This window comes from Wyeomyia smithii, chromosome 1 (genome assembly GCF_029784165.1).
Source record: "Wyeomyia smithii strain HCP4-BCI-WySm-NY-G18 chromosome 1, ASM2978416v1, whole genome shotgun sequence".
In the NCBI taxonomy this organism is placed as follows: domain Eukaryota; kingdom Metazoa; phylum Arthropoda; class Insecta; order Diptera; family Culicidae; genus Wyeomyia; species Wyeomyia smithii.
The window spans coordinates 33,215,577-33,232,341 of record NC_073694.1 but is presented as its reverse complement, the minus strand read 5'-3'; the positions used below and the strand labels follow the sequence as shown (position 1 = coordinate 33,232,341).

At 40.1% G+C, this 16,765-nt stretch overlaps 2 protein-coding genes across 5 annotated transcripts in view; one reads left to right on the top strand and one right to left on the bottom strand.

The window, feature by feature from the left end:
• LOC129731922 (transcription factor mef2A) overlaps positions 1-16,765 on the bottom strand; it is a 137,327-nt gene that overhangs the window by 50,999 nt on the left and 69,563 nt on the right. The window lies entirely within an intron of this gene.
• Positions 11,743-12,582, top strand: LOC129731944 (natterin-4-like). The gene is made up of 4 exons (XM_055692349.1): positions 11,743-11,775; positions 11,841-12,043; positions 12,110-12,345; positions 12,412-12,582. Exons 2-4 carry the CDS (start codon positions 11,855-11,857, stop codon positions 12,425-12,427), a joined length of 441 nt encoding a protein of 146 aa, XP_055548324.1. The 5' UTR covers positions 11,743-11,775; positions 11,841-11,854; the 3' UTR covers positions 12,428-12,582.

The following is a 16,765-nucleotide window of genomic DNA, read 5'->3' as shown; positions in this document are numbered from 1 at the left end:
CCTGCATTTTTTAATCAATGAAAAAGTAGCGTGGATATGTATATTATTGTTTGATTTGAAAGGAAATGTCGAAAATTGTTCATATTCTACTGCTTTATAAAATCGAACAGCAAAACTATTTAAAAAATCGGGTTTCATCCGCACCCGCGAATTGTGGGCATATGGGTGACTCTACGTGCCCAAATCTATGCTGGCACTGTCTTAAGCAGCTATGCTAACTTCCCCAGGACGCTTCCCAATTTATCCGGATATCGTCGGTATGAGTCGATGTGTACACTTTACGTCCTTTTGAACGATGATGCTGATAGACTTGAGAGGACGCTGGTCCACCCCCACTAATCGACAGTCCTTTCGATTTACGGTGGTTCACTACGATATCCTCCGTCTTAAGGTCCGCTAAATCCAATTCCTGCTATCTTAACTTAACTAAGCCTCATTCAAATCGGATACAAATCACCCAACGGACCCAAATCTGACCCACATTCGACTCAAATCTGACCTAGATTCGACCCAAATCTAAATCAAACCTTAATTTGACCAAAATACAACCCATATTTTAACCAAATATGACCTAAATATGACCCAACTCTGATTTAGATTTGACCCAATTCTGGCTCACATTTGACCCAAATCTGTTCCAAATCAAACCCAAATCTGATTCAACCCTGACCCATATTTGACCCAAACTTGATCCAAACCTGACTCATATCTGGCTTAAATCTGACCGATATTTGACCCCAATATGACCCAAATCTGTTTCCAATCAAACCCAAATCCGACCCAAATCTGATTTAGATTTGACCCAATTTTGAGTCAAAATCAGATCTTTCACAAATCGTTTCCCTATAAAACCCTAATCTGACCCAAATATGACCCAAATCTAATCAAGGCTTTAACCAAATGTGACCTAAATCTGTCAAATCTGATTTAACTCTGACCTATATTTGACCCAAATTTAACCCAAACTGGACCCAAATCTGACCTAGATATGATTCAAATTTGATCAGAATCTGATTTCAATCTGACTCGTATTTGACCCCAATCTGACTCTAATTTGACCCAAAGCTGATCTTACTCAAACTCAAATCTGACCCAAATCTGATAACTCTAACCCAAATTTGATCCAAATCTGACCCGTATTCGACCCTAATCTGAACCAAATCTGACCAAAATCTGACCTAGATTCGGCCCAAATGTGTTCCAAATCAAACCCAAATCCGTCTCCAACATGACCTAAAACTGATTTAGATTTGACCCAATTCTGGCTTAAATCTGACCCAAATCTGATTTAAATATGACCCAAATTTGAGTCAGATCTGACACAAATCTGACCCAAATCTGTTTCCAATCAAAACTCAATCTGACCCAAATATGACCCAAATCTGACCAAGAGTTTACCCAATTGTGACTCAAATCTTTTCCAATTAAAATTCCAATACTATCGGAATTAAATTTAAATCTGGAGTAAATCTGTTTCCAGTTGAACCAAAATCTAACCCATGACCCAAATCTGATATAAATCTAACCTAAATCTGACCCAAACCCAAACCAAATTGGATACAAATCTGTCTCGAATCTGAGCCAAATCTAACCCAGATCTATTCCAAGTTTTACTAAAATCTGATACAAATCTGACCCTAATCCGATCCAAATTTAACCCAAATTCGACTCAAATCTGACCCAAACAAACCAAATCTGACCTGAATCGAACTAAAATCTGATTATTGAATCATTAAAGTATTAAATATTGATATTAAGAAAGAGTGGCTAAAAGTTTGACAAGAACTTATCAAAAAATGCCAAAAAGTCATCCAAATAATTTGAAAAATGGTAATATGACCCACAACAGATTGCAACCAAGCTATGATAATAGTCTAAATTTATGAAAATATTATTGAAAACTTATTGACCATCGTAATCTGTTTATTGACTTTAAGGCAACGTACGATACAGTAAAACGCAACAAGCTGTGCCAACTGTGGTTTTCCAACAAAACTTACTAGACTGTTACATGCGACGCTTGACGGTTTCACATCATGCGTTAGGACAGCGGGCGAATTTTCGGACGCGTTTATGACGTTAGTTGGTCTGAACCAAGTGGACGGGCTCTCAACCTTGCAGCTTTAGAAGGTGCAAACCCTTCGTGGTGTGCAGAGGAGCAACACGATCATCACGAAGTCCCACATGCTGACGACATTGATATAATTGGTGATAACCGTAGAGCAGTTGAGGAGTCCTTCACGGCTCTCAAAAGGAAAGCTGCGAGAATTGGACTCACCCTAAACACTACCAAAACGAAGTACATGGTGGCTGGCAGAGAGCGTGGTAGTTCGTGGTAGTAGAAGGATGGGGATACTTTCGAAGTGGTCGACGAATTTGTTTATCTTGTTACTCTCGTGACATGTGACAACGAGAAGAGCCGCGTGGTGAAGAGAAAGATTGCGGCAGCGAATAGGGCTTATTACGGGTTGCGTAGTCAGCTTAGGGCTCGTAGCCTACAGATCCGTACGAAATTTGCGCTCTATAGGACTCTGATCATCCCGATGGCGGTCCCAGTCTACGGACATAAATCGTGGATGTGGAAGGGGGCCGATTGACGAGCGCTTGGGGCCTATAAGCGTAGAACCCTGCGATCAATACTCGGTGGCAAACTAGAAAATAAGGTGTGGCACACGCGCATGAATCACAAGCTGTACGAAGTATATGCACACGCTAATATTGTCAAGCTGATGAAACACGGCAGGTTACACTGGGCTGACCACGTAGCACGGATGGCGGATTACCGACCGACAAAAATAATATTTAGCAGGGAACCGAATAGAGGCCAACTTCGAGGTAGACTTCACAGGCACTGGATGTGGCGAGGATGCCAGAGCAACGGGTGTAAAGGGACACTGGAGAGGAGCAGCCCAAGACCGAGTTTTGTGGAGACGTATTCTGGATTCAGCATAGGTTCTCAACGATCTGTCGCTATAAAAGTAGAGTAAAGTTATACGGTATATTCCCAAGTAACACGCGTTGTTATAGAATAGTTGACGTTACCAATTCCATGACATCTCTATCACCAGAAAAGCGCAAATATTTAAGGCTGCTATAGAACAAGTACCGATACTATATGAAGTACTACATAACTGCATAAAAGCAAACTAGATAAAATGAAGTGGCAAAATACATCTCGAGTACTAACCTACAGCAATGCGCAAATCTGTCGCTACAACTGCTAAACAGCGCATGCGCAAATGTGTTGTTATGCGCAGTGCAACAAGATCGACAATCATTTCTATCGGTGGCAGTTTTAATTGATTATAAATTAATGATAAAAAATAATATTCAACCTTTAAAAATGAGTTGTTTTTTCGTTTGAATATTAAAATTGTTTTCGCATAGTTTCATCGTATCTGGACATGAAATCTAACAAAACTAGAAAACATTGTTAGCTATACGATAACAAAAGTTGGAGTGATATTGGTTACACTGCTAGCGTTATGTTTATTATATGATGGCGTATTTTTACCTACTTCGAATAAATAGAGAAATCGATCAAATAATTCAAAAATTAATTTGATCAAGTAATTTTGCGTTGGCTGTTGAATACTACGACCTTTGTCCTAAGGAAAAGCCCTTTACTGGTACATAGTGTTGTTATTAGATGGTGTAATGTCTAACGAAAAAACGTAGTGACGATATTGTTAATGTTGAACGCATGTCATTGAAAATATCTCCGAAACCATCAAATTGTAGAACACTTATATGACTACTTTCATCGTAATTTAGTGTTGTTTTGTGAGTTACTTGGGTTATACGTAGCATTTCCCAATTCCGGACCCAGGATAGAACCTTGTGGTACACCAGTGGTATTTACGACGCATTTCTGACCCTAATGTTGGTTGTAAACTAGCATTCAATGCTGAAAATATGCCATCGGTTCTCCAAATTTCCGAAGCGCGTAGGCTATAGAGTCCCAGCTGGCGCTATTGAGCGTATTCCTCTCGTCTAGCGTGACAATCGCGCAATACCGAATACCCCTCCTTTTACGTTGGAGTGCCGTGTTGGTGAATGAGAGCATGGTATCCAGTGTAAACTACCTCTACAGAAGCCGAATTAGTTGCTAGAGAAATCGGTTTCACTTTCGGTGAATCTCACAAGTCTGTTGGGGATTACCGTAAGCGGCAGTCGTCTAGGCATTGCATGGTCTCTACAAACAACCTTAATGGCTGTTTTAATGTCCCCATTGAATTTGCGATCTCAATGAGTTCATCATCTGCAAACCCTTATCGCCACTCCTACCACTGCGGTGCGGCTACTGTCACTTACTGTTTGTGGTGGCTCGATAGCCCAAAAGCGTGGAAAAAGTATTTCAATGATCCACTCCAACCTGTCTTGGCCATTACAATCTTGTAGGCATTACCCCACGGGTTCGTGATGGCACTGTCTCGTAGTTAATTAAACCAGGCTAGTTTATTGGTTTTTATTGAACACTTAAGCGTTACCTTAACTTACCGACAACAACTCAATGGCTGCTTGGCATAGCAGTTGCCGTAACAGTGGTTCAGGTTTAATTGTGTGAACTCCAAGCATGCGATTTAATTTCTGGCTTGCTGGAACAGGCACTTGGTGTCTCTCGTGGTGTGCTAAGCGTCCCTTTTTCCGGTACATACCAAACACTTGGGAGGCGCCCCACAGCTCTGTGCATTGTGGCCTGCACCATCGCAACTTCGACATGAACTAGACCTACACGACAAGGATTTATATCCCCTCTGAAAGCCTTCAGCTGGGCTTTCATCAGGGTTTTGCTTTTCTCAGCAGGCAGGAGCTTTATGGTGGCTATCTAGATTCAAACCGGGCCCTTGAGGAGGCGAATTCCATCTGTGGCTACCACCACTTCACTCTCTTTTTCGAAGGTTTCGGCAATATCTCACCCTTGAGTGATCTCATCCAGGTTTTCAAGCTAAAGAATCACCTCTGATGTGAGAGCCAGAACTTGCACGTCCTTCCCTCACGCTTATTGTAGGTAGCTCTCTTCCGTATTTTTTTGTAAGATTTGGACCACTGCGACCATCGTTTTGATCTTTTGTGGCGTTTAGACCCAACAGTGTTAAGTATGAGTGCGTCGCCCTTGCCTTTATCGTTTCGCGGTTTTTTAGAGTGATTTTCGCGTTTCTCGTGCATTTTTTCTCATTTGCCGTATTTGGTTCACAACGGTAGTGTAATATCCGTCACTCATGGCATTCCTGTTGGGCTTTTCTTCCGTGAGCCTTTTAAGATCTGTTGGCGAACTAGCCGGTGGACTGCGCTCGATCAACCTTCGCTTTTTGCTCGTGAAAGCCTGCTCCCTCGGACACTGTCTCGTTCGCTTCACGATCGGTTCTGTGGAACAGACTTCGGCTAACGGTAATGCTAGCATTTGTTTTCTTTGAGCTTTCTTCCCGCCGGTTTCACTCGATTCACAAGTGCGGCCTAGTTGATGCAGATGCTCAACAATAGAAAACTCTTTAACAAGTACTTTGAGATATTACTACGGCTATCTGCAAACTGGATTATTGCGTATAGCTGTACTGTGCCGCCACTCCAGGCAACGTTTCCATTTCCGCTCAGGGTACCTTTGGGCGTCCTACTGTCGCCTTTGACCACATCCATTGGCCTTGGTGGGGACCGCTAAATGCCACCTCTAACGAATAGGCTTAGTATTGCTTCTGACCTGTTTTTGTGTACTTTTTTTGTAACATTGGTCCCCTTCCAGCCTTGTGGATTTGGAGTAGTTACCTATATAATCCCATGGGAAACTACCCGAAGCCGGGAGGCCATGGCTAGGGAATGTCTACTTACCACTTTATGGGCCACTATTTATCGACTCCGTCCGGCGTAAGCCTGGGAAGAGAATCTGAGCCTACTCCTGTCTGATTCCCACAACACAATGAACGTGGAACGTACTGACAGGTCTGCGAGGTTTTACGAGACGAAGACCGCTGCATCCGTTTGTCACCTCACCACGTTTCAAACCATTGTCACACGATTTTACCAAGAGAGCTCGGTTCAGGTGCCAGCTCAACATTATAGTATAGCAGCGTATTCCAACTCATACCCTCGACACTGCGATCAGCTACCATAATTGGAGCCTTAATGGTATCGGCCTAACTAGGCCAGTTAATGAACTTGGGAAATGGGAGCTGCACTAATCACTTCATCAGAGCTGCTTACGTGACAGTGGCTTTTGGGGGGAATTGAAGGCCCAATGTCTGAAACACCACTACACCCTAGTCCAGCTCCCGTTGCTGTTCCGAGATTGTTCATCTGCTATCAGTGGTCACAGGGTGGGGAATCGTTATGGGAAAAACGAAGCTTGATAGTAGAAAGCCAGAACCAAGTTTTTTGTTCTATTTGGAGCCCCAAACAATCCTAAAATTATCGGAAGTCAATTGGTTTTGTCTCCGCTTGGCGCATTGCATTTCAAATTTATATGGAGATTTGTATGGAAAAACCATCGTTTTTGCATTTTCCATCCTAAAAAGCTCAAACTGGCACAAACCATAGGTTTCATGTCTTCAAATGGTAGGTTTTTTGATGCCTAACAACTTGGCCGAAGACACTAAAGAGCTAGGGTGTCCCAAAAAATATTAAAGCTGTTTAAAGTTGAGTATGTCGAAATTTATGTTGCGAATCATTTTTTCTGCCAACACTGCCAGTGTACCGGCGTTTGTCAGATTTCCATTAGAAGTTACCTCTGAAACACGTTGTAGATTCTACCTACGTCTAGAATATTGACCTCAATTTGTTTGCTTGATCCGGCTGAGTGTATAAACTCGTTACGACAGGTTATTTCTGTCGGGAATCCTAAAACAAAAACAAGATTTTCTGCATTTAAATCGACATACTAAACTTTGAACAACTATAGCTCTTCTTAGAGACATCCTAGCTCTTCAGTGTCTTCTGCAAAGTTGTTAGGCATCTAAAATACTATGCTTTAACAAAATGTAGTACATTATTAGATCATTATTGAGCTCTTCAGGAAGGTAAATCCAAAAAAGTAGGTTTTCCATATAATTTTTCATACAAATTTGAAATGCAATGCGCCAAGCGGAGACAAAACCAATTGACTTCCGGTAAGTTTAGGGTTGTTTGGGGCCCCGAGAGGAACCAAAAAACTTGGTTCTGGAAAATCGATCACTTTGTCCCCCCTGCTCATGATCGCCAAGCGCTGACTCATGGGGGCATGCAGCTCTGCCAAAGGAAGGGTTCAGACCAGCAAGCATACAGTTCAGATAAGCGCAACCAGTTATGGTAAATTACGCTTGAACACGGTTTCCCAACTAAACGCTCTGGAACCTGTTGTTCCACACTGCCCTGGAGGGTGTAGTACGGAGAGCTGGTGTGTAAAGAAGTGGTAACATTATCTTGAAGTTTCATATGCTCCTTGGCTTCGCAGGAGATCGCGAGCGCTACCAGCATAGCCGGATTTAGATGGGTTTCAGAAGAGAGGGGGGTCTTTGCATGGATACAAATTCAATGAACAGCTGAGATGTCCAGAAAATAAGGGGGTTCCTATACAAGAAAGAACTCCGGGTTCGATTGCAGTACAGTCTGGTAGAATAGCTTGATTACGCCTTCAAATTTGCAGAATGGTATCGTCCGTACCGTTGCTTCTTTATTTTGAGTCGATTTACGTTCAGTTGCTGCCGAAGAGCATTCCAGAAGAAAACTGCGGTCGAAAAAGAAATCCACCATCTGCAGACAAACTGATTCTCCAGCCATTCAGCTGACCTATCCTGGGCGAGTACTGATTTTGCGATCTCGTTCTTCTCACAGTTTTCCCTGCTACCTTTTGCCAAAGCAAAAGCTTTCACTCTGCGCGTGTGCGCTGGGTATAGACCTTTCTAATCGTGCTTGTTCTGGTGCACTTTACACGTCTTGCTCTATTGCCGCTTACTATTTTTTTGAAGAATGTGAAGGGCAAAAGTTTAGCTCGCTTCTATATACAGTGACATGCGTTTGTTTAGACGCACCATGTTTTTCATAGATTTTTCTTTCAAAACTATTTGGATTTCGAATGTCATCACTTATTTTTATTTGTTCTCATGAACTAAAACAAACCGCATCATTTCTTTAGAAAAAGTGCACTTGATAGAATTAAAAAAGCGAAAAATTAAAAATAAGCTGATGCATTCGATTAGACGCACCTTAAGTATACGTAGTAAAAGCTCAAACTTTTTGAGTCAATTAATTGGCTAATAGTTTATAGCTCCTCCTTTGTTCCTAATAACTTCAAATACTATTCAGGGCATTGAATTGACAAGGTTATGGAGAGTATTTACAGAGATGTATTGCCAGCATGTACGTGAGCATGATTTAAGGACGTTTACTGTGTTGAACTGGCATTCATTGGCGTAAACTGTTGCAGCCAATATGCCCCAGAGGTTCTCGATCGGGTTACAATCCGAATTACATGTTGACCAATCAAGTACGGTCATGTCTTTTTCAGAAAACCAGGCTTTGGTTTGTCGGGAACCATGAATAGAAGCGTTGTCTTGCTGAAATACAACAGGTTTTTCCATATGATCTCCTAGTATATACAACTCAAATTAGTCAAAAGAGTTGTTAAGGAAAATCCGGTTTTTGATAAAAATAGATTGCATATAGTCAAAGTAACTACTAGAAAGTTAGAATAATATAAAAACAAGGTAACTAATAGCAGTTTTTATGGTCATTAAGCAAAATGCTCGTGAAAATTTTGATTTTACTACCACTACCACTAAAGCGCCATCTCTTAGCATTGAACATTTTTTTGGGTGTACCATTGATAACTGTGGAAATGCGGGATGAGCACTTATAAAGCCAAGAAGATTAGAAATGTTTTACAGAGTTAATATTGACTTTGAAGCAAGATAATGAAAATACGAGAGAACGAGCATTAGTGCCAGTTTCTACACTACTTAAAATACCGATACAAAAATATTGTTCAAAGTCTTCGATAACTGCACACACGAACGAACTATCTGTGGCCTTGGGAAACGTATTGGCAATTTCGGACAGCCTGAAAAGAACAAATCCTTATCGTACGTTGGTTGAAAGCCAAGAGGGCATTTCCTGGTGACGCGCGGGAGAGTAAAATAGCTTATCTCTATGGTATGTACTTATCTCTCTATCTCGATTTATTAGAACAAAAAAGGTTCCCTCTAGGTTTCGTATTTCAAACTAATCCTATAAGATGCTTCAATTCTAAACGAATAATTCGTGTGTTATGCAGAGAACATGCAGAGTCATGCAGAGAAATGTTGTTCACCTTCACTAAACTACTATTTGTCCATCAAAAGTCATTATCATGCGTTGAAAACCAATACAAAATATAGCCTAGCCGATTTTACTGGGTGGCCCATAACACTGGGAAAACCAAATTTCATGGCCAGTATTATGGGCCAACTTTTAGCAGCGTATAAAAATAGTTAAAATACGATGTTCAGAACGGATATTTCATAATTCGATAAATACATAACAGTTATTTATAGTTTCACTTACTATGTTGAATGAAACGATGGTTTTCTCGAATTCTAGCTTTATTTTCCACGACCGACTTTTTGCGACTGTGGTGAAAACAACAACAAATTATCAGCTGTCGAAAGTCTACCGACATTTATTCGAAAACCTAAGAGTTTGGCTCATTAGTACAGCGGTTCCGTACAAAAATCATATATGTTGTTCACGTCCATTAAACTTCAATTTGACTTATAAAAGTTATTGACATACGTTAAAAAGCCAAACAAAGGGCAGACTGGCCCATAATACTGGGATGACTGTAATTGTTGTAGAAATAAAATAATGGCAGGTTACAGGCCACGTGGTACGAATGTCGAAGGAGCACCCAGCGAAGATAATATTCAGCAGAGAACACGACAGAGGTCCGAGACTCCATGGTACACGCCGTTCTCGTTGGATGTTCGGTGTGGATGAGGTCACCCTATTAGCGGGTGTTTGGGGCGATCGGAGAACATTAGTCCAAGATTCGGCATTCATAAAAATAAAGTAAGTTCGATAACCAATGAGTATTCAGATAGATCAAACGCATGCGGAAATTGCTAATCAACGTGAAAACTTTTTGAAGCGTGTTGCGTTCAATTGGTTTTGTAGAGCAAATTGAAAAATCCCGTTCAGACAAGCATTTTTTTCGAATGGAATTTTATTCGATCCCAGAACTTGGCAAATTACTCTTCGACGACCAACTTCACGTTGGTGGAAACGCAGCGTAATTCTGGCGACAGTCAAAGTGAGTTGACAATTTCAATCCATCTGTGCATGTCCAGTTCTAACGAATATCGACATGCCATCGTGGTGCCACTCCAGACAGACTGAATAGTTGTCAGTTTCGAAACAAAAAAGGCGGGGAAAACCCCGCTTCGATTTCCACTGGGTGTGCATTGTCTGCTGTCAGGTTTCGTTCTAATTGATGGGCGTCCATCTGGGTGGATTACAATTTGGAAGCAATATTTGTTTGCTGTTGGAACGATTTACTTCGCCGCCGCCACCACCACCACTACCCACGGGACCGCCCGTCGGGTTGTTCGATTAATTGTCCGCTGGAGCTGCGTGTTTTTGGCTGATGGTGATTAAAAATGGAAAGGAAAATACTTTTCATTCTGATTCTACGATAAGTTATTTATTTATTCGTTGTTTTTCGACTGGCGTCTATTATGTCGGAGAGTAAGGACAAGCGACTCGTGACCATTCTGTTGAACCTTGTACTGTTGGATCGTTTCGACAATAACTGAGTGATAATTTCAAGGATAACAACAGTTTAAGCTTGCTCGCTAAAAACACCGAAAACTACTCTCATTAAGCTCACAATTACACCTACTTATTATATCCTTGGAAGCTATCCGTCTTTCCATTGTCCCGATATTCCAGCTGGGAGCTATTTCATTGTCATAACCGGTAATGTACACCGTAAATTTGGTACTATCTCCCGGGAGTACATCTTGGTGCGAATCACTTTCAACACTACCTCGGCACCATTAGGGCAGACACTTAGTCTAAATTTACGTGCCTTCCTTTCTTCTTCTTCTACTAGATGGTAAACTGCGATGTGAAGAAAGCTCATCTTAGAAAGTAAATTTATGTATTACGTTTTACCACCCCGCCACCCACGGCGAAAAACGTGTACACTCGATTCCTAGGGCGTTTACATCATAGCCCGTAGATATACACACCGACATCGTGCGGCCTTTAATTGAAAATCGATGAAAAAATTATTGAATCTTCTGGCAGCTCTTTTCGCCAGCTGCCATTACACGACATCGGAGGTATTTGGATTTCGTTCATTTCGTCCCCTTCATCCGTTATAAGAAACTCGATCATCCCGGATGAGAGGCTACTTGCCGTTCGATTTCGTGCATCAGCATAAACATCATCAGTTCATGTTAAGCACTTTGCTTGCACTGCTTTTTCTGGAAGCACTCGTGTGTGTGTGGCGGGTGGAAGAAGATAAGCTTGGATATAATAATGTAACAAGTACTACTGTAGAAGGAATGATTACAATGCATAAAACATAAAATTGCTCAAGAAACTGCAAACAAATTTGTCATATCGCCATGGAAAGAACAAACCGACGAAAGAGAGCGCAAAGTAAAATAATCTCCCCAACTTCGGTGGGAACGTTTTGTCGCTCTACCTTATCAATCCGAAGTTTTGTGATTATTATTACTACAGGGAGGAGCAATCGATTCCATTTCGGCTCACCTCGAGTAGTATTTGATAACCCGTTCAACGACCGGCAGAGGATGGGCTCAGGTTCGAGTTTTTCGACTTTTGTGCCAGCAAAGTAAATAAAAAGAAAACAAGCGTTCTTCTTTCAGCCAAGTACGGATAGATGGAGTGGTCTGCAGACGATGGCATTCCACAGAATGCTCTTGTCGCCGGACTCGATCAGGATGGTTCACCGTTGTACGTTGCCCGGGCGCACCACGAAGGCGATCTGATTCCGGGAAAGTTTATTCCCAACAGAAAGCAAGCGTTTGTGTCGTACGGAGGGCTGGAAGTTTTCAAATCCGATTTCGAGGTGACTGCTCTACCGGTCTAAGTTTGTTGGTTCAGTAAGAAAATTTCTTATCTTATCTTTGAACAGATATTGTTTGGTTATGGTTTTATATGGGTGAGTAGTAGTAACGGGCGTGTGCCGAAAGGTGCTGTCGAAGGTGGACGAACCGCTTCCAAGGAGTCACTATATATTGGCCGGGCTCATCACGAAGGTAGTTTGACTCCAGGAAAGATTCATCCTTCCCATGGTTGCTTGTACATTCCGTTCGGCGGCAGTGAGCAGCTTTTGCAACACTACGAAGTGCTAATTTGGCCGCCAGTACTGTAATTAGAGGAGTCATATCAACATGGTTTTATGTTTAGTAACGAAATTTTATCGCAAAATTTCAGACAGCCAGCTGTCTAGGACCGTTCGAAGTTTTCATTAGATTTCTTTTCCCGCCAACGATTGTGAGCTTAGGGGTTAGAACATTAATCTCTTCTCTGTGATGCAATTTTGCCTGAAAGTGCCTTACTTACTTCGCAGCCCGATAAGCAGACTGAACAATCTCTTTTTCTTATATCACGTTATTGTAATAAGCATTACCTACGATGCATAAAAGAGTATGAAAAAAAAAAAATACATATTGATAACAGAACATAGCTTCAATCATTTTATCTTAAACCATGCTGTTGAGCAAAAATCGAAAATCCCGGCACAAATCAAAGCACGGAGCGAAAACAATTCATGGAATTTCAATAAAATCCGAAATTACAAACCAATATTTAATGGATGCGCTTCAGCACCGTATCGAATCTCGTTCCTGTTCTGCTGCTACTGCTGCTGCTAATGGGGCAATGACAATCAGTTTCAGTTAGCGCCCAAATGACATTAAACTGGTACCGAAATTGAACTCAGCAGTAATTTTCACGAGAATTCGGTGGGGCTACCTTGTAATTTTGGGTTGTATTGATTGTATTAACTAGGGGTGCTCAAGTTGTCACATGACAACCTGCTCTACTGCCATCAGCTGGCACCGAAATCAGAACAAAGCACTCAAAAAGACAGAGCTCAAATTACAACCGTAGCTCTTGCTTCGTCCCTCTTTTTCTTCATCCACTGAACAGGATCGACCGCGCTAGTGACAGCTACCGGTGACAGTTTTACGGTGTTGTTCCTGACGTGAGGAAATTTGAAGTAATTTTTAATTAAAACCACTTCCCTGTGCTTACCGAGGAGATGGCTGGCTTCGAGTGCGGGTGGGGGTGGCTTTTCTATTTTTGTTCTGCACTCCAGCGGCGTCACCGGAATCTAGCCGGAGATGGTCCGGGTTCAATTATATCGGCGAACAATTTGTTCGAAAAATTTCGTTCTGAGAATTTTTAACCTAACGTCCGAAGCACTATGCAGCAAGGGGGACAAAGTTGATATGAGAATGTGTGCCTCGGGGTAATTTAAATTTTTTCAGGGATCAGAGTCAGTTCCGGGCAAATTTGTCATAGAAGCAGCGGGGTGATTAAAAGGCATCTCGACGCTACAATACTACGGCTACAAAGTATGTCGACGACTGGTCTTTTCAGGTTAGTAGGCAACATCTGAAGTGTAACGGAAGTGGAAGTCGTTCAGTGTAACCAATTTATTCGCCGTACCGCAGGATGAGTAATTAAAAGCAGCTGGTAAAAGTGAAGTATTCACCTGTGGAAGTAGCAAAGGATGCATGCAGTGAAAGAGCTTTAAATTAGTGTGAGAACAGAGAGCATAGATTACAAGCCCTGAATTTCACGCGGTGTATGATTAATTCAAGATTAATTTTTGATTATGTTTGTGATCTTGTTCTGCAATTAGAAACATTATTTTATTAAACTGAGATTATGTTATTGTTTCTCTGAATCTCTGAATCTTTGAATCTTGAATTCATAATTGAATTATGAACGTATTTCTAGAGAACTATTGTACGTTTTCTGGAACTCAGATGTGTTCTTAGAAGTTTATAACTTTTTTATAGAAGAGATGAGTTTTTTTCCTTTTGGCGGTTTCAAGTGATTCAGATATTCAATAGAATCGTTATTTTTATTGGTCTATTGGTAATAAGATTTTATGTTTGAGTCCAAAAAAGCAAAGCCTTGGTGTTACATTCCGCTTCGAAACGACCTTCTATTTTATTATACTCAGACTTCGCAGCCAACTGTAAAGTGTACAGGACAATTGCGGGGCTAGCGCTACGATCCTATTGACACTAACAGTCTCTCCCGAGCCATATCACTTTAATCCTTTACGGTGGAGTATTTGATTAGATTCTAACCAAACTTTGAAATAAATTCGGTGTTGATTATTGGTGCTTATAGTCGTTTTATTTCTAATTTATTAGTGATTTTTCTTCAGCTTGAAATTTGTTGAAATTAATACGAATTTCTTGACTTGTTTGTCGCTTTTGAAAAATTAATACCTATCTTTGTCTATTTTGAAACTTCCCATTTTTTTCTCTTTACTTTATTATTTTAAAACATTGAAGGCATGGGAATTCTTAGTTGATTCCACGTTCAAGAGTTTTACCCGAGAACTTTATTCTCCATTTTTTAGTGAATTTGAGTTAATTTTCAAGTTGTTATTGACATTTGAAATGCGGGCCATTTTTTTAAATAGGTATATCTTCAGAAATATTGCCTTCGATTGCCTTCGTATAAGGCGTTACACAATGTTTCATTTCTCGTAGCTTATTACTTTTTTTGCCGTCCAGTCTGATTGCCATTTATCGGTAATAGATTTCCTGACCCACGTCTTAACTTCCTTAAAATCCACGTTTGTGATTGATATTTCGTTCTCTGTTGTTGTTTTTTTTTGCTTCTGCATTTTCTTTCTCGTTCCCGGCTATCCCGATGTGGCTCGGCACCCAAACAATGGTTACCTCTGACCCACCGGCTCGAATTTGGTTGTTGATTGCAGATTCGATATTACCCACCAGTTTGATTTCATTTGCTGTGTTTTGATGACTTATTGCAGGTTTTTATTTTGAAGTTTTGATGACTTATTGCAGGTTTTGTGTCTTGGTACCAACTTTATTTCAATATTTAGTTTTTTTCCATTGGAATGTTTTTTGTTGTCATATTTCATGAAATAAATCACTAATGTGGTTTTTCTATCACTCATTTTCATATTTTTTTTTGTTATTTTATTTTCAGTTTTTTATGTTTAATTTTTTTATTATTGTAATTTTTATAACTTTTATATACAGGGTGATTGGATCCCTGGTGGGAATATTTTAGGAGCTGTTAGAGGGCCACTTTTGATGAAGAAAACTCTTCTACGCACATGCAGTAACGTTAATATACTCGGAGTTATTTCACTTTGAAGATTCTTGGATACTCCTCCGTAATGCTGCAATAAAATCGAAAGTTCTCAAAAACTAAAACAGATAGAGAGTTGGTTAGAGATATCATCCGTCCTGATTTATCAGGACATGTCCTGATTTTGAGATCAATTTGGAGCGTCCTGATTTATTTTTCATCTTTTAGCATTTGTGAATGTGTGATTTTTGTGAATGATGCCGGATATCCAAAAAGGAAGCAAACTGTTCAGTACTGTCATCTTGACTCCGGGAAGAAACGAACTTATTGCGAACGAATTTTTCTTTGGTTAAATTTTGACGAGAGAAATTGTCTACTCGTTGACACCGTTAAACGGTTTCTGGCAATTGTTATGTTTATTTCAAACAGTTTACTAGTGTTGCATTTTTTAAGGTATCGACCAACGCCTAATAAATAAAAGTTGCAAAATTGAATCGTTGGAGAAATACGTTAATTGTGAGTCTTTTGGCGTATTTTGAAGTGCAAATCTCAAATCACGTGTTTTATTTATTGATACCTCAAAAAATAAAAGCAGCTTAGATCAAACTTTTGCTGGAAAAAAGTTGTCCTGGTTTTTAACTCCGACGAAATGGTACCCCAGAGTTGGTGTCGAAAAACAAACTGTAGATCGGTCAAAATCGTTCAATTTCAGCTAAAACAACAATAATATTAACCACGTCTTTTCGATAGAAAACATCAGTACTACTTTTGAACATTTTTGCTTGTAGAATTTTATATTCAATTAGACATGGGTCATTTCATACGAAGTGTACATGCCACTTGGATACGACCAGCACAGATTTTGCTCAAAGTTGGGGGAATTATTCATTTACTGTCTCTTTGGAAAAATCCCAATTTTGTTGCCCCGCTCTGTAGGACCCCCCTCTTTATTGCAAAGTCACGCAAATTTCGTTAAAAATCTCTTTTTTTATTTTTCTTACAATTCATAGACGTAAGATGTCCGAATAATACTGATAGACGATTTTTGAAGAAAATAAAACGAGGAATCCAGAAAAAATATAGCTCTTGACCAGAAAAGTTGCCAGACAAATTATTATCGTATTTGAAAATTAAATTTACATTTTCGGCAAATGCAGCAATGTTAATTCTAAATTTGATAATTTCATCGTACTCCTTGGAAAATTTCACGTATGAAACAACTATCATCTCGAGGTAATATGAGCCAATCTCAAGATATAACATTTTTAAGAAAATAGCTGTAAATTTCGTGATTATTTTATTCTATAATTTATAGACGTAAGACACCCGAAAAATAGTGAATTTTGAAGAAAATATACCAAGGAATCCAGAAAAATTAATTACGAAATGTAAAACTATTTTCGAAAAATGCTATATCTCGAGATTGGCTCATATTACCACGGGGTGATAAATGTTTGTTACGTGAAATTTTAAAAATACG